Raw genomic sequence first — 18,330 nt, forward strand, 5'->3', positions numbered from 1 at the left:
GAAATTCCAGGATTTTGACCTGCGAACAGTGATATATTTCTAAGTCAGGTGGTGATTGACTTGGAGGGGAGCTACTGGGTGGTGGTAAGTAGGTAACATGTAGGACAGATAAAGATGAAGTAGTAGATATAACATAAATTTCCAAAAAATATTTGATAAGGAACCGCCATGTTCAGCTACTTAATAAGTTAAGAGTCTGTGGTATTAGGTTACTATATTAGCATGGATATAAGATTGGCAAACTGATAGGCAGGGAGTTGGGATAAGGGGGGCATTTTCAGGTTGGCAACCTGTGACTAGTGAAGTTCCACAAGAATAAGTGTTCAAACCACAATTATTTGTAACACATGTCAATTACTTGAATGAAGGAAGTGAACATGCTACACGTTTGCAAATGACATAAAAATAGGTGGGAATGCAAGTAGTGAAAATGGCAGTGTATGAGGAAAACGTCAGGTTGAGCGAGTGTAATTACAGATAAGACTGTTAGACTAGAGACGTCTAATGGAGAGAATTATCCTCCATTTAGAGCTGCAGTGTTTGATCAGGGATAGTCAGCATGATTTTGTTACAGGGAGGTCCTACTAAGCAAAAGTAATATAGTTTTTCACAGAGGCAGCCAAGTGTGTCGACTAAGGTAGTGCAGTTGATCAAGTTTGTGGCTTTCAGCAAAACCTTTGACATGGTCCCACGTGGGAGACCTGTAAAGAAGATTAGATTAGATTACTTAGTGTGGGAACAGGCCCTTCGGCCCAACAAGTCCACACCGACCCACCGAAGCACAACCCACCCACCCTACATTTACCCCTTCACCTAACACTACGGGCAATTTAGCATTTTTGGACTGTGGGAGGAAACCAGAGCACCCGGAGGAAACCCACGCAGACACGGGGAGAATGTGCAAGACACTGGGAGAACTTCACCTAACACTACGGGCAATTTAGCATGGCCATAACCTGCACATTTTTGGATTGTGGGAGGAAACCAGAGCACCCGGAGGAAACCCACGCAGACACGGGGAGAATGTGCAAGACACTGGGAGAACTCCCGAGGCGGGAATTGAACCCGGGTCTCATGTCGCCCATGGTGAAAGCACATGGAATCAATAGTAACTTTATAAGTTGGATCCAAAATTGGCTTCGTGGTAGGAGACAGAGGGTGTTGATAGAAAGCGTTTTGTGTAATTGGGGGCTGTTATACAGAGGCGTACCACAGGGATCAGTGCTGGGTTCCTTATAACACAAAAATTGACTGTGTGGTTGACTGTAAGAAAGTAAGTCTTAGATTATAGAAGTATGGGTTGGACAGATAAACAGTTCAGTGGCAGATCAAGTTAAATGAGAGATAATTAACTTTGGAAGAAGTGATGAGATAAAAGTGTCAATGAATGCGAAGAGGCACAGAGGTATTGGGGTGCTTATCCATAGATCCCTGAAGGCAGCAAGGCAGGATCAATGGTGTGGTTAAGGCAACATATGGCTCATTTGCCTTTATTGGTCATGGCATAGATTATATGAGCAGGAAGATTGTGTTGGAGTTGTACAAAACTTTGGTAGGCCACAGCTAGAGTGCTGTGTGCACTTATAGTCACTGCACTATATAAAGCCTGTCATTGCAGCCGAGGGGTGTAGAAGCAATTTTGGAATGGAGCGGTTTAGCTATGAAGAGTACTGGAAAAGTTTGTTTTCCTTTGAAATACAGAAGGCTGAAGGAGACCTGATTGGCGATGTGTAAGATAATGTGGCATGGACAGGGTGAATCAAAAGCAGCTGTTGGCAATAGTTAGAGTTAATAACAATGGGGCATAGTTCTAAGGTGTAGTACAGGAGGCTTACAGGGGATTTGAGGAATAATGTTTTCATCCAGAGTGTGGTGGGAACGTGGAATGCACTGCCTATTGGGGGTGTTTGAGGTGGGAAACTTCACAATCTTGAAGTACCTGGCTGAACACTTGAAAGGTCGTAACATTCAAAGTTGTGGCCAAGTGCTGGAAAGTGGGACTAGTGTAGATTAAAGTAGTTTTTGTTGGTGTAGACTTGATGGACTGATAAGCCTCTTCTGCACTGTATGATTCTATGAATTAATAAGAATGGTGCATTGTCATCCATTTGGATTGTACTGGAGAGATTGAAGGAAGTTGAGGTCGTCAGTTGTGCAGAAGACTACAAACATATTGAAAAATGAGGAAAGGTAGTTTGTCAATTATGATTTTGATTAAAAAGCACTTCTGCACTGTGATAGAGACAGTAGGCGATTTAGAGGTTTCAAACGTAGAATTCTGGGACAGGTGACATTGGTTTGAGGTGGCAATGCTTTCAACGATTTTGGGATGAAAGACAGATTAAGGATTAGTCTTCAAAATCTGCTCTCCTTTAATTCTAGCCTGTTAAGCAACCCAGCTTTCACTTGCTCCACTGTTGGTGGCCATGCCTTTTGACAAATGATACCCAAAACTCTGCAATTCATTCCTTAACCCTTCCTGTTTCTTTGCCTATTGTTCCTCATTTAGGGTGATCCTGAAGGCTCATTGCAGTACAGGAGAGGCCAAGCCTTGCCTTTTTTAAAAAGCATCAGCTGCTGAATTGCACTCAATAAAGTTTTTAAATGTAACTGCATTGGTTTGAGTATCTTAGATATGTATCGTTGGGTAGATTTGTACATTGAGGAAAGAGAATAGGATGGCTTAGATGGATTGGGTCAAGTAGTGTTGGAGGAAGATGGTGTCAACTAGATATTTGGGTTTTAATATGTTAATCTGGCTAACATTTCCATGATAGCTATTCAGGAAAGTAAGTTGGAGAGTTTTTCCACAAGGCTCTAGATAGGAGTAACCACCCACTGGAACTTTAAACTTCTTGGGTAATTCCTATATGGTCTTTGAATTAGGAATTCTGATGGATCTAAATGAAAATGTTCAATCTTGGAAGGAGACCAAACTCCATGTGGTAATTTAACTTTTGGTTCAGTGAAGTGCTGTACGTGAACAAAGTTGTCATTTTTGTTCTTAAGTTTGTACACATTTCCTCCTTCTGTTTGGTTTTAATATGCTTGTCTACCTTTTTTAGATTTCAGTTCAGCAGGAATGTTTCAAATATTCAATTATTTGTTTTCATCATAGGTGCTAACACATCTGTTAATCATTGCCAGCATTTGGTATTTATGTCTAAATTTTCCAGTAACACATTCTGAACAGTTGTCAATCAACCAGTTTACTAGACCAGTGTACTCAATTGATATTTCAAAGTTATACTTTTTAAGATGAAATATTTGAGTTATCCAGAATTTAAAATCACATCGTAAAACTGGTGAATTAGGAATTTACTGTATCACATGTATCTCATCCATTATTGCTAGCAAATTATTTCTTGTTTCATGTATTGCAATAGTGCTTTGTTAAATTAATTATTCATTTTTAGCTTGTGCACGATGTGCCTGGCCATGTCAACTTTTGGTTGAAAGATTAATTTCCTTGACTTCACGAAGACAATTAATTTATACTGTAAATAGACCAAGAGCCTTTTGGATTTTTAAGGCTGTTTGTAACTTGAACTCAAATGTTATGGTTAACATCATGAAATGGGAACTGCTACTTGATGTATTGATGTTTACTGGATAGGATCTGTTGATGAATTAGTGCTGTACATATCCAGTATTCCTTGTATTATTGCATTTTGTATATCTTGATTCAACGAACTTGGTCGTAAGGTTTCAAATGCCCTCTTCAATTAACTGTCCAAAGTTCACAAATGATGTGCAAGTTGCAACAGTCTTGATCTGATTTGGTTTTAAGTAGGGTGCTGAGGTACAGTTTGCTATCAGAGATTATTCTGTGTTTTATAATGATGGTTACAGTGGTGTTCTGGGTGCTCCCTATAGAATAGGCTGCAAAGTTGGCTATGACATGTTATGTAATCTATTTAAGTATATTAACTGTTTAAAAGAATACTTGCTTTTTGTCAGAATACAGTTTAAGGATACAATCCTGCACTCTTGCAAAACCTTTTGACAAAGGCTCGAGTATTCTGGCAGAAATTGAGTAGTATCATTTCAGGTCATTTTCCACCCCTAGTCAGTTTTATAACTATGCTTTTCACAATTGTATCCTGACCGAGGTTAAAATTTGGAGCTCCTGTTGAGCAAATCAAGAACAGCATTTAGCTGGATTTTTATGGTGATGTTTTGCAGAGAAAAAGGAAGTTTCTCAGAGTTTGGAGAACTACACCACAAAATGCCCTGGTACTATGGAAAATGTCACACTACCTGATGGTGTGAAATTGCTTCCAATTCCTCTTACAAAACTTCCGATTGTCAGGTAAGACTGTTTTACCTTGTCAAGAACAGATGCTCACGCTGTAGGTAGTGGTGTCTGTATGCAATCTTTTACAACTTGGACATTCAAATCCAGTGCCTTCCTTTCTGTTTTTGTCCATATTTAGATTAAGTTCTACAAACTTGGTCAAAGCACTTAACCAAAGTATTTCATATTCAATGACTCATCTGAATTCAAAGCACAATTAAAGGGAGTTGTTCAAATTTGATTCACCCAAAGTTGGCTTAGTCTTGAATATCAAATGATTGTTATTACTTGTGACTATAGACCCACAGCAACATAGTTATCTCTTAACTACCTTCTGAAATGGCCAAGTAAGCCACTCATTTCAAGAGCAATTAGGGATAGTTAATGTTCTTTTTGCCAGTGACACATACATTCTATGAAAGAATAAAGGGAAAAAAACGCATTCACTTTGGCTATTTATTCCATCTGTTGATCATTCTGTGAACAATTATTTCCTAAACCAATCCTAACTAGATCATACCTTCCCTTGCTGGAGACTTGTTTAAAATGGTTTTTCAGCTTTATATAAGTGACCATCATTAAAACTTCATTAAAATATGTACTTCCAGCCCCTCTACCTGTACAAGCTACTCCGTCATTCCCAACCACCACCACCACCTCTATTACAAATGATTGAATGTCTTGCCAATTCTGAATTGTATTCCTATTTCCTGCAACTCTGACTTATCCTTGGCTGATGCTCACCTTGGTGGGAGTTCCCTTGCTCAATTTTAATGTTAATTTTATAGCATCTCTAATGCTGGCTTCTCTTCTGTTTGCAAATTATTTCCATGGAAATTCCCTAAAAGCTTGCCTATGGCTCCCTCTTCCTCATGTAGAAGTTGTACTTAACAATGTCATTCGAAGATGTGGAAGCTGACCTCAGGAAGAGCTGACTGACCTCTTCAGTAGAGCTGTCTACCTTCTCTGTTAAAAATCACACACCATCAGGTTTTCATCTAACAGGTTTATTTGCAAGTACAAGCTTTTGGAGTATTGCTCCTTTGTCAGGTAGCTAGTCTCACTAGATGAAGGAGCAGTGGTCTGAAAGCTTGTACTTCTATATAAACCTGTTTGACTATAACCTGGTGTTGTGATTTTTTTTAACTTTGTTCACCCAGTGCATCTCCCTATCTTCTCCGTGGCCTTTGTGTTGCTCAACTTAAAGCTGCTACTAATCTAGTAAAAGAAAAAAAATTAAGTCTCTTCCAGAATTTGTTGACAGGCCACTGTCCACTAGAGTTGAAGTGCGGAATGTAGTCATTCAGAATTCCTAGAAAAGTCGTTTTAATTTAATAGAAACTAGGAGCAGTGATAGGTTATTCAGGCCATTCGAGCCTGCTCTACCATGCATTGTGATCGTAGCTGATCCTTTATTCCCAATTTCTCCATACCCCTTTTATGCCTTCAATACCTAAAGATTTATTGTTCTCTTTCTTGAATATCCTCAGTGACTTGGCTTCCTCAGCCTTCTGTGGTAGCAAGTTCCATGGATGGACCATCTTATAATGTTTCCTTGTCTCAGTTTTAAGTGGCCTACTTCTTACCTTGAGATTGTGAGCACTGATCCTAGACTCCCTAACCAGTGTAAGCATCCAGTTAGCAACCAGTTTCGCCTGCCTCAGTTCCCTGTAACTTTCTTACTTAAGTAACAGGTCCACAGCGAATGCCATTTCCCTAGCCCTGCACTCATTCCTGGAACATCTAGCCAACAAGGGCACCTGCATCGGGCACCTGCATCAGACTCCTACTTATCGACGACAGCTCTACTTTCAACACCATATTCTGCTATACATTGATCTCAAAACTCCGAGACCTAGGTCTTGGCTTTGCCCTCTGCAACTGGGTCCTTAGCTTCCTCACCCATTGACTGCAATCAGTGAAGATAGATAACTGCACCTCCTCTATGATAACCCTCAAAAGTGGAGCTCCTGGAGGATGCATTGTCAACTCCTGCTGTACTCTCTGTACATCCATGTCTCTGTAGCCAAATTCCAAACCACGTGGTTGAGTGATATCAAACAATGATGAGTTAGAATACTGAAGAGAGAAAGGGCTTGGTGTCATGTGCGATGATTTCCCCCCCCATGTCGGTAAAACAAAAGAACTGAGGTGGCTTAGGAAATTCATCATGTATGTATCTGTGCAGATGCACCAGACAAAGCATACTGTCCAGGTGCATGATGGCCTGGTCCGGCAACTGCTCTGCCCAAGACTGTAAGGAACAACAGAAGGTTGTGTGCACAGCCCATACCAACATGGAAGCCAACCTTTTTTTCAGATTAGATTCCCTACAGTGTGGAAACAGGCCCTTCGGCCCAACCAGTCCACACCGACCCTCCGAAGAGTAATCCATCCAGAGCCACTTCCCTCTGACTAATGCACCTGACACTATGGGCAATTTTGCATGGCCAATTCACCTGACCTGCACATCTTTGGACTGTGGGAGGAAACCCATGCAGACACTGGGAGAGTGTGCAAACTCCACACAGACAGTCGCCCAAGGCTAGAATTGAACCTGGGACCCTGGTGCTGTGAAGCAGCAGTGCTAACCACTGAGCCACCGTGCTAACCTTCTGTTGATACTTTGCTGCAGAAAGGCTGCCAATATCGCCCAAGACTCCTCCCATATCAGTAATGGTCTCCTGTAATCTCTTCTGTCAGGCAGAAGATACAGAACCTTTGAACACATGCACCAACAGGTTCAAGAACAGCTTCTTCTGTGCTGTTATGAGTAATGAATGGACTCTGTAACTTCAAATGATGTTGATCTTCTCTCGGGCACCACCTGAGCAGTGTAACTTGTATGCCTCATGCTGTCGAATGACCCAATGATCTGTATGTCCTTTGTTATTATGATCTGTTTATACCGCTTGCAAACAAAGATTTTCACTGTACTTAGGTACATGTGACTGCAATAAATCAAATCAGTCTTGTCCTGTTAGGGCACTTGATACGTTGTAACCATTCCTTTTCATTACTCTAAACTCTAGTGAACACGAGCCCAGTCAAACCAAAATCTTAGACAACAGTCCCTCTAGAATTGCAATATAATATCCCTACATCTGATCTTGGATCCTCTTGCAACAACAGCCAGCATACCATTTGTTTTCCTGATCGCTTTCTGCACCTGCCAGTTTACTTTCATTGACTAGTGTACAAGGGTATCCAAATCCTGTTATACATCGACATCTCCCCCCAAGATGCCAATATTGAAATAATTCGCTGTCTTTCTTTTCAATTTCACTTTTATCCATGTTATTTTGCATTTGCCATATTTTGCCTACATAGCAACTTATTAAGATCACCCTAAAACCACCTTGTATTCACCTTGCAACTTGCAATCCCAACTAGTTTTGTCATTTCCAAACTGGTAAATATTGCAATAAAACAAAGTGTTGGATAAAATTGGGAAATCTGGCAGGATCTGTGGAGAGAGAAACAGAGTTCACTGTTTGGTTCTGGCATGACTTATCTTTTGGAATTGAAATGAGCTGAAAAATAGTTTGATGCACAGTAGAGTGGGTGGAGAAGCAAGTGGGACAGATTTTGAGTGCCACGATCAAAAGGCAGTGACAATGGTGGTAAAGGAGATAAACATGTATAATGGGTGTAAATTTTAGCTGTGAAAAGGAGAATGTGTTTACTCTAATGAGAACAGATAACGAGAAAGAAACAAGACATGATCAGGGGAGCTGGGGAATGTAATAAAAAAAATGATTTGAGGTTCTACTGTGAAGCTGTGGAACTCAATATTAAGCCTTAGAGTCTGTAAAGTGACTAAGGGAAAAATTAGGTGCTATTCCTTCAGCTTGCGTTGAGTTTCATTTTCATACTGTAATAAGATCAGGATGGAAATGTTAGTTTGGAACCAAGGTGGTTTATTGAAATGACAAGGAACTGGAAGGTTGGAGTCATTCCTATGGATAAAGTATTATACAAAACAGTCACTCGGTCTCTCTTTATTCTTGCCAATGTAAAGGAGGCCATATTGTATATTTCTGATAGGTACCAGCACCCTCATGTCTTGTTTGTGTTTTGTTCTATTCACAATGTGATCTCTTTCATATTGTCATATGTAAGACAAGAACCTCTTCTCAGATCACCAAGTAGTTTTCTTTTGCCGTGGTAGAATAAGCAGGCCTTGTTGGCCCTTACTCTGAAAGAGGATAGTGCCACCAAATTCACATTTATAGTGAGCAGGAGTAGAGTTCAGACAAGAAGATGGACAGTGGAAAGATTCTTGTGTTATAACCACTGAACTGTCAAGGAAGAGCTGGGTAGTAGCCCCCTTCTGAGTCCACATTGTTCACTATCCAAAGTGTAAAACTGGTTACTGGTGAAGGTTAATGTTGCATTGAGGAGTGCAGCCAGAATCAGGTCTGTGGTCTCACTGCTGTGAAGCAGTGTAGAGTATCATTATTAGGATTAATTTTAATAGGAATTTTTAGAGTCCTAGATGTTGGAATAATTCCACAGTATCCCATCACCAAGTCACCCTTTATTTATACATGCATAGTACTTGACACTGGTCCAGCTTCCTGAGAGCCAGCTCTGAGTGAGCAGAATCTCTGACATTCCTGTTTATAACAGTCAGCCAGGACTCCCTGATTGGGACTGTTAACAAAGTCAATCCAGGAACTCATTCTATGATGTCCACCTGGCTGACCACGTTACAATCATGGCAGCTGTGACTCCAGGATGGTTTGTTGACACACTAGGGTGAGGCTCAAGGATGTCGCTCACTTTTTGTATAGGACAATCTTATGGCGGTGGGTGATCAGTCAGAGGTTGTGGTCCACCTTGGTACCAGTGACTAATAGAAACAGGAAAACCGTCCTGAAGGTAAATTTTGGTGTGCAAGAGAGAAAAGTGAACTTTTAAAATCAGTAATCTGAGGATTAATTTCTGTGCCACATGCTAGTGAGCACAGCACAAAGTGGAGAATTGGTTCAGGATGGAAGTCTTCAGATTTCTGTGCAATTGGAGCTAATATTGAATAAGTGGGATTTGTACAAGAATGTTGCAGTGCATCTTAGACAAATTGAGACCAGTAACCTTGCATGATGTCTCATGTGCAAAGAGATCATAGCTAATTTAAATATAATCCCAAATCCAAATTCTCACAAACACTAGGCTCTACCTAATCCAATTCTCCTGTATTTCCGTGTCCACTTGAAATGTAGAAAATGCGGAGAACAAAGTTTTGATTGCACCACATGCTGATTTTGCAAACAGTGGTAGCAGTTACAAATTTACCACTTTTATGGTAGCGAGCAAGTTCAAGTAATGCGAGCATCTTTGAAGAAATAACGTCATTCTTTTGTAATGACACTAATTATTTCAGGGAACTTGTAAGATTGTACTGTCACATGACCTTTTAATTGCTTTTAGTTTTAAGTGAATAATTTTAAAATATTAAACTGGTTGCTTATTCTCATTGAGTTGTGCCTTTTTAAAAAAAAATCTATAAACAGTATATATTTACTTAAGTTAGCTTTCCTATTTGTTGTATCTTTTATCATAGAAGGAATGGTCTGAAATGTTTATTTTTGTGCTCTTCATAATGTTACGGTTCCCAAATGTAGTGTAGAAATTTTTAATGCTTTTAATTCTCTTGTTCCTTTTCCCATTAGGTCTGTAAAACTCTTGAATCTTCCAGTTAACCTCCGCCCACAAAAAATAAAAAATACACTCAATCAGAACACGTCCTCCAAGAGCCCTTTCATTTACTCACCAATTATTGCACATCACCGTGGTGAAGAAAGAAGTAAAAAAATAGGTGACGTATTAATTTAAATAAAGCTTTTACACTAATTTCCATGGTGACCCTGACAGTCATTTGTCTGCATAGACTGCCATAGTTCAAGAAAGTGGTCTCAAAATTTATAGCCAAAGGAGTCCAGTGTCATGGAGATGTGATGCATTAAACAATCCTAGATTAAAACTTGCGTCTTTTATAATGGGATATGATGGTTTTTGTTCTTAGATACTTAAATCCCAGAACTTGTAAATGCATGGGATGTAAATCCTAGGTCATGCCTCAAATCTTACTGAGTTCTTTGAGAAGGTGACCAAACAGGTGGATGAGGTTAAAGCAGTTGATGTGGTGGATATGGATTTCATTAAGGTGTTAGATAATGTTCCTCACGGTAGGCTATTGCACAAAATACGAAGGCATTGGATTGAGGGTTTGTTTAGTGGTTTGGATCAGAAATTGACTTGCTGAAAGAAGACAGAGGGTGGTGGTTGATGGGAAATATTCATCCTGGAATTCAGTTACTAGTGGTGTACTGCAAGGATCTTTTTTGGAACCACTGTTTATCATTTTCATAAATGACCTGGCTGAAGGCATAAAAGGAATGGGTAGTAAATTTGCAGATGAAACGAAGGTTGGTAGAGTTGTGCATAGTGTCGCAGGATGTTGTAGGGCACAGAGGGACATTAGATAAGCTGCAGAGCTGGGCTGAGAAGTGGCAAATGGAGTTTAATGTGGAAAATTGTGAGGTGATTTTCACTGTGGAAGGAGTAACTGGAATGCAGATTACTGGGTTAATGATAAGATTCTTGGTAGTGTAGATGAGCAGAGAGATCTCTGTATCCAGGTACATAGATCTCTGAAAGTTGCCACCACCCAGGTTCATAGGGTTATAAGAAGGCATACGGTGTGTTAGCTTTTATTGGTGGAGGGATTGAGTTTCAGAACCATGAGATCATGCTGCAGCTGTAAAAACTCTGGTGCAGCCACAATTGGAGTATTGAGTACAGTTCTGGACACTGCACAATAGCAAGGATGTGTAAACTTTGGAAAGGGTTCAGAGCTGATTTGCTTGGATGCTGCCTGGTATGGAGAGAAGTCTGACTAGGAAAGGCTGAGGGACTTGAGGTTGTTTTTGTTAGAGAGAAGAAAGTTGAGAGGTGACTTAATTGAGACATATAAGAGCATCAGAGGGTTGGATAGGTTGGACAGTGAGAACCTTTTTCCTCAGATAGTGATGGCTAGCATGAGGGGTGATAGATCTAGGACAGATGTCAGAGGTGGTTTCTTTACTCAGAGTAATAGGAGTGTGGAATGCACTGCCTGCAACATTAGTAGACTCACAGCTTTAAGGGCATTTAAATGGTCATTGGATAGGCAGATGGATGAGGATGGAACAGTGTAGGTTAGATGGGCTTCAGATTGTTGCACCAACCTGTGGAACCATCGAGGGCCGAAGGGCCTGTACTGCGCTGTAATGTTCTATTTTCTAACTTCTAACTTTTAAATCACATTCTCCAGATAGCGCAGCATTTTAAACAATAGGTGCAAAATCTATGTCCCAATGCGATGTCAGACTGACACTCCCTCTGTGTAGTTTGAGTTTTACATGGATTCATGCAGTTTTTGAGAAAAATGTAATTCTGAAAAAGACAATTTACCCCATAAGCGTGTGTGTGTGTGTAGTTGACTGTGTGATGGGATATGAGAGAGTGCAGAGCGTGTATGCATATGAGAGAGAGCGTGTATGAGGGAGGTTGTGTGTGTGTCTCTCAGGCAGTGGGGCTCACCTATAGTGTGACATGAACCCAAGATCCTGGTTGAGGCCATTCCCATGGGTATTGATGCTATCAGCTTCAGCCAAGCCACTCTGCATTGTTGCTTGTTCTGAAGTCTGCCTTGGAGGATGGTCACCTGAAGGTCTGAGGCTGAATGTCTCGAACCACTGAAGTGTTCCCCAGCTGGGAGAGAACACACCTGCCTGGTGATTGTTGTGGTGTCCATTCATCTGTTGTCTTAGAGCCTGCTCGGTATCGCTAGTGTACCATGCCTCAGGACATTCTTGCCTGCAGTGTATGAGATAGAATATGTTGGCTGAGTCACATGAGTACTACTGTGTACATGGTGGGAGGTGATCCCATTTGTCATGGTGTTACCTGTATCGATACCCCTCCATGGTGAGGAGTCACTGAAACAACTACACAGTGATATCAACGAGTTTCATCCCGCCATCAGACTTACCATGGGCAACTCTCTCACTTGTATTAGTCTCATTCTTGGACACGTGCATCTCCATCATGGATGGGCACCTCAGTTCCTCACTCTACCACAAACCCACAGATAACCTCATGATGATACACTTCTCTAGCTTCCACCCAAAACACATTCAAACAGCCATCCCCTACGGGATGTTTGGATGAGGAAAAACATGACGGACACTTGAAAATGCTCAAGGATGCCCTCATAAGAACAATGCTCAACTCATCAACCGCCAGTTCTGAAGTGCCACAGCGAGAAACCGTAATGACCACCTCACGAGAGAGAGACACAGGCTGCAACAGGGTGTGCTTCGTTGCCCAGTATTTCCTGGGAGCCAAACGACTACGCCATGTTCTTTGCAGCCTGCAACAGATTATCGATAAGGATTAGCACCTTGCCAAGACCTTCGCTGCGCCTCCACTTCTTGCCTTTTAAACAATCACCAAACCTTAAACAGATGATGATTCGTTGCAAACTGCCCAGTCTTCAGTGCAACAACACATTCAGCCCTGCCACAGCAGCCGCTGCAAGATGTGTCAGAGTATTGACACAGATAGCACCATTGTGGGGGCACCTCTCACCAAGTACACAGCGAGTACTCTTGTGATTTGGCCAGTGTGGTCTAATTCATATGTTGCAGGCAAGAATGCCCTGAGGCATGGTATACTGGCGATACCAAGCAGACGTTACGACAATGGATGAATGGACCATGCACAACAATCACCAGGTAGGAGTGTTCCCTTCCAGTTGGGGAACACTTAAGTGGTCCGGGACATTTGGTCTCGGACCTTCGGGTGACCATCCTCCAAGGTGGACTTCGGGACAAGCAACAACGCAGACTGGCTGAGCAGAGCTGATAGCAAAGTTGAGTACCCTGGAATTGCCTTAGTTGAGACCTTGGATTCATGTCACGCTACAGGTGACTCCACTGCACAATACACACTCTGGCACTCTCTCTGGGTCACTCCTATGTGCGCACACATATAAGCTTATGGGATGAATTTGTTTTTGCAGAATTACATTTTATTTTGCTCAAAGATTGCATGAATCCTTGTAAAACTATACAGAGGGTTTGTCAGACTGACGTAGCATTGGGACACAGACAGACTTAACACCTATTGTCTAAAAAGCTGAGCTATCTTGAGAATGTAATTTAAAAGAAGTTCTAGGATTTGCATATCAAAGAACAGAAATCACCATATCCCATTATAAAAGATGAAAGTTTTAAAATTAATTTTGTTTACTGTATCACATCTTCTTACACTGCACTCCTTTGGCTACAAATTCTGAGCATGATCTTGACCTCCACAACCACCTGATGAAGGACCAGCGCTTTGAAAGCTAGTGCTTCCAAATAAACCTGTTGGACTATAACCTGGTGTTGGGATTTTTAACATTGTCCAGCCCAGTCCAACACTGGGTCCTTCAAGTCTTCGTTTAAGAGCGTTTCTTAACACGATCAACTGAGGAGAATTGGAACAGCAATCAATGCTTCCTGAGCAACGTCTGAAAGCTATGAATTAGTTGAAAACCAAGTTGTAAAGTACAGGTACACAATCCTTTATCTGAAATTCAAAAATCCTAAAATCAAAGACTTTCTTTGTGAAGTTTTTTTCTGTATAACAAAGTTGTTTGGCGTGCGAACAGGTGACCCAATTCCACACTGACTCAACCCATGTCACTCAAATGTGATATGGTGTCATGGCCCAGTACTGGTAGGCGTCAGTTGCATTTCAGCGCTTATAGTAGTCATACTTGTGTCTGCTGTTTGCTAAGTTTTTTTTAATTTCACTGTGAAAATGTCCGTAATCCTAAAATCAACTGTCTCCAAGGATTTCAGATAAAAGATTTGTGTCCTTATGTTTACTTGGGAGAAACAGTTATGCCAATGACAATAGTTTGTGACTGCTCATTCATTATTTGTGCTGCAACATAACATTTTTCATCATAATCAACCACCATAATTTTCTTTTAAAGTTGACAATATTGAATTGGATTTTTGTAAGGAGTGACAATCGCATAAGGATGACTTTTCTTAAAGCTAACTTAGTTTTGCATTTCTGACAGGAGATTCTGATCTTCAAATGTGACAGGTCCTATGTAGTGCAGGTTAGTTGGAGAGTCGAATCCCCTGTTTTACAGCAGTCCGTACTGTTCTCTGGTTTAAACGTCCAGCTTTAACGACAGCCACTTTAATGGTTCTTGTGAACAGTCAAATACATAGGGTTAATGTGAGGTTAAGGTGTCAGGTTGGTAAAGGGTACATGGAGAGGGAAGGGGATTTGGGTTTGAAAGGTGCTGTCTCAGAATCTTTGAATTTCTCCATTGCATTATTATAGATAGTACACCTTGGTGCTGAATTGACTGACACTGCATTGATAGGAAGTGAATTTTTCATTGCAGTATTCCTAACCTCTGACCTGCTATTGTAGCCACCTTAATTAAATAGCTAGTCAAGTTGAGTTTCTGCTCACTGGTAACCCCAAGGCATCGATTGTAGGCGATTCATTTGTATGGATGACCTTTAGCCCATCAAATTTGAACTAGCTAAACTTCATCCTCCGTTCCCTAAGGTTACGAATACAAGAAGGAACATAGGAGCAAGAGGATGCCCTTTTCCTTGAGCCTGTTCTAACATGCTGTGAGATAATGATGATCTGTGACCCAAGTGCATTGATATCATCTTGCTTCATATTTGAACATAATGCAAATATCAACTTGGAAACTCAGTTTCCAAAAAGCACTGATCAATATTGATTTTTATTTTCTTGTCACATTGTCCAGTTGTTCCCATATAACTTCGAGAGTTTAAAGATGTTTGAAGTAAGTAATACGACAAAGAATTACTTCCTTGAGCATAAAGCAGGTTGTTTTGAGAAATCAGTTACTTGTTAGACTTTGAGTATTGGGTAAATATTGATTATTTGGTAAGCTTGGAACACAAATTGCAGTTTGTGGTTCTTGACCTGAACAGGCCAATTTTTCTTTTGTGCAAAGTGCAGAATGTGTAATTCTGGTTGATTTATTATAGGAAGGGAATCATGCAAAAAAAAAGTACTACAAATGACACAGTTGTTTTAAATTTGTAGCAGAGAAGATTGAGAGAGGATCTCACCAAGGTATTCAGGATCTTTTGAGACAACAGATTACAACCTTTTAGGGTTCAATGAACATCTGCCACTGAGAATCAGTGCTGAATTGACTGGCAGCACATCCACAAACAAGCTTTGTGTATTACTGCTGCTGCACTCAAATAAACTCCGGTTTATTTTCTCCATGTGAAGGGTTGAGATCAGGCTGTAATTTGTGTTTTTTGTCAGACAGTTGTGACTGAAAGAAAACCAAACTGTTGGAGAAATTAAGTTGATTTGGTGTCTTATTGCAAATTAAATATATCTCTGACTGAAGAATGCTTGAAGTCAATTTGAGGCAAATGTAGCAGGTAGTGGTCTAGTGGTAATGATGAGAGCGCTCAGGGTAGTGGAGCAAAGCAAGAAGGATAATGCCTTGGTGTCATAGCATTTATTCAAGGAAAATCCGTTCTGGAATAGCAATAATGTGAATACAATGCAATTATGGAGGGAGAATCTAAACTTACTTGTTAAACTTAATGATCAAGAAGAAAGCACAAGGTAATCCCTAATGAGCAACTTTAGCATGTTTCCAGTGGCTCACCTAGCAGGGTTGCTCAGAATTAAATGAAGATTTTTTTTTCTCTTGGCGAGTTTTTAAAATTTCTGTTCCCAAATCTGTTTAAATCTCTTCCACTTAACATTATTTCTAATTGCATTCTCGTGTTTTTTTTTGTCTCTGTTCTTTCAAATGAATTATGGTTGTGTGGCAGGAAAGGAACTGCCAAGTCTGGAAGTTGCACCTTTTCTCAGCCACTTCATCTCTTTGCTTTCCCATCCTTCCATTATCAAGTCTCTTCGCTGTTCCAGACCCACTATTCCTTTACACCTGTTGTCTCCCTGACTCTGTTCGTTCAATTTCTGTACCCTCTGCTTCCAAAATATCTTTCCTTCCTCTTGCTTACCCATCACCATTTAGTTGCCAATAATCAGAATCATGGTAAGCCAGAGTCATCCACATCCAACTGCTGGACTCTTGGTACATGATGCTTACGCACTTGTGGAGAGACACAGACAAGACTACTGAGAAGTGTCCACTCTGCAGAGTAATCATTATCTGCAGAGTAACCTTATTAAATGAAGAGGCTGTTGCTTGGCTCTGGGAATTTTTATTTATTAAATAAATAACCACTTCCTTATTTAACTTTCTGTTCTTATCTCTGGCTTCTCTGTCCTTCAAGTGTGCTTGTGCTCACTGCCTAGCCATCTTTGCCCACTATTTGCGATCTGGTTTTTCTTCTTTACTGTTCCACAAAAATAACTACTTCATGTTGTTGTGGCATTTTCTTGCCTGGAAAAATCAATGTCTGTGGGGTTGAATTCCTGAGGTGAGTTGAGAGTGACAGCCCTTGATATCAAGGCTGCATTTGACTGAGGTGTGGCATTGAGCAGCCCTGGCCAAACAAGAATCTGTGGGAATCTTGGGGCAAACTCTCCAGTGGTTAGAGTCATACCTGACACACAAGATGATGATCATGGTTGTTGGAGGTTTGTCACCTCGTCTCCAGGCAGGACATCTCTGTAGGACTTCCTCAGAGTAGTGTCCTAGGCCCCAACTATCTTCAGCTGCTTCATAAATGACCTTCCCTCCATCGTAAGATCAGAAATGGGGATGTTCACTGATGTTTGCACAGTGTTCAGCATCATTAACCACACTTCAGATACTGAAGCACCCCATGTTCAAATGCAACACTATCTGGACAATATCCAGGTTTGGGCTGACGAGTGGCAAGTACCATTCACACCACACAAATGCCAGGCTATGACTGTTGTTACGAAGGGGAAAAGTTCAACCCTGTTGGATAATAGATTGGGGCTGGTGTTTCAGGTTATGGTGGGAGTAGAGGTTCCCTTCTAATAATTAAACCAGAAACAGCCAGAGAAGCTTGCCTTGCCACTCGTAATCTGTTAAGTGTGGTTAAATGAAAGGAATCCCTAATGTTCACTTTATAAGTAGTAAGTAGCTGTTTATTTATTTATTTATTTATTTAATTCTAACGGTGAACAAATTAACAGAATTACTAAAAAAGTGAACATTTCACCCCTAACTACTAACTATTCCCTTACCGAACTAAAATTCATTTGGTATGCGGCTGTTCCAATAAACGCAGGTCCCACTTACATAAATCCAAGTAATAAGAAAACAATTAATTAAAACGTAGTCTCAAAAGTTGCACAAAATGTGTCTTCTGGAATGTCTGCCTTCTCCATTTTCTCTCCAGTCTTTCTTCTATTGATCTCAGGTCACAAACTCCTTTCATCTACTGATCCTGTTGTCAGGGATGTTTTACTTTTAGTTTCTTTTGTCTAGGCTATTATCTAAAAGTGCTGAGATACTTTTTGTGGATAGATGGTGCTTTCTCTGAGAGCTGAAAATTGTTATTTCTTCAGATAGTACTTGGCTCTCACCAATTTCCAAATGCCGCCCTCTTGTATACTCTTGATGACCTATTAATTTCTTTACAATTGGATTGGTTCAAAATAGTCAAAACCATCAGATTTAAATTTAATTGTTTTGCTAACTTGGGCCTGATTTAAATTAATTGGCTAATATTCAAGCTGGTTGACTTAACATCAAAACAAGCCTCTGGTTTCCAGTCACACGGTCAATTGATATGTTTCAATTGTAGGACTGTCTGTTATCTGCAGCTGCTTACCAATACACTTTTCTGTCTAAATCTTGAAGCTTAGAAAAGGACTTTACCTCTTAAAGGGACCGCTTTTTCCTGCTATCATTTTTACAAGCATATTCTAGCTTACTGCCTTCTGCTTCATGAGTACTCTATAAAGGTTTGTAATACCATCACCAATAAGATTACATTCTAATCACTGTCCCTTGACATTCA

General features: G+C 40.5%; 1 protein-coding gene across 1 annotated transcript in view; it reads left to right on the forward strand.

Annotated features, from left to right (window-relative positions):
- The window catches only part of trappc9 (trafficking protein particle complex subunit 9), a 598,494-nt gene that overhangs the window by 78,880 nt on the left and 501,284 nt on the right, over window positions 1-18,330 (forward strand). The window contains exons 10-11 of the mRNA XM_043689331.1: window positions 4,186-4,312; window positions 9,973-10,118. Coding sequence (XP_043545266.1) covers window positions 4,186-4,312; window positions 9,973-10,118 — 273 coding nt within the window. The remainder of the gene's footprint in view (window positions 1-4,185; window positions 4,313-9,972; window positions 10,119-18,330) is intronic.

This window comes from Chiloscyllium plagiosum, chromosome 4 (genome assembly GCF_004010195.1).
Source record: "Chiloscyllium plagiosum isolate BGI_BamShark_2017 chromosome 4, ASM401019v2, whole genome shotgun sequence".
NCBI classification, from domain to species: domain Eukaryota; kingdom Metazoa; phylum Chordata; class Chondrichthyes; order Orectolobiformes; family Hemiscylliidae; genus Chiloscyllium; species Chiloscyllium plagiosum.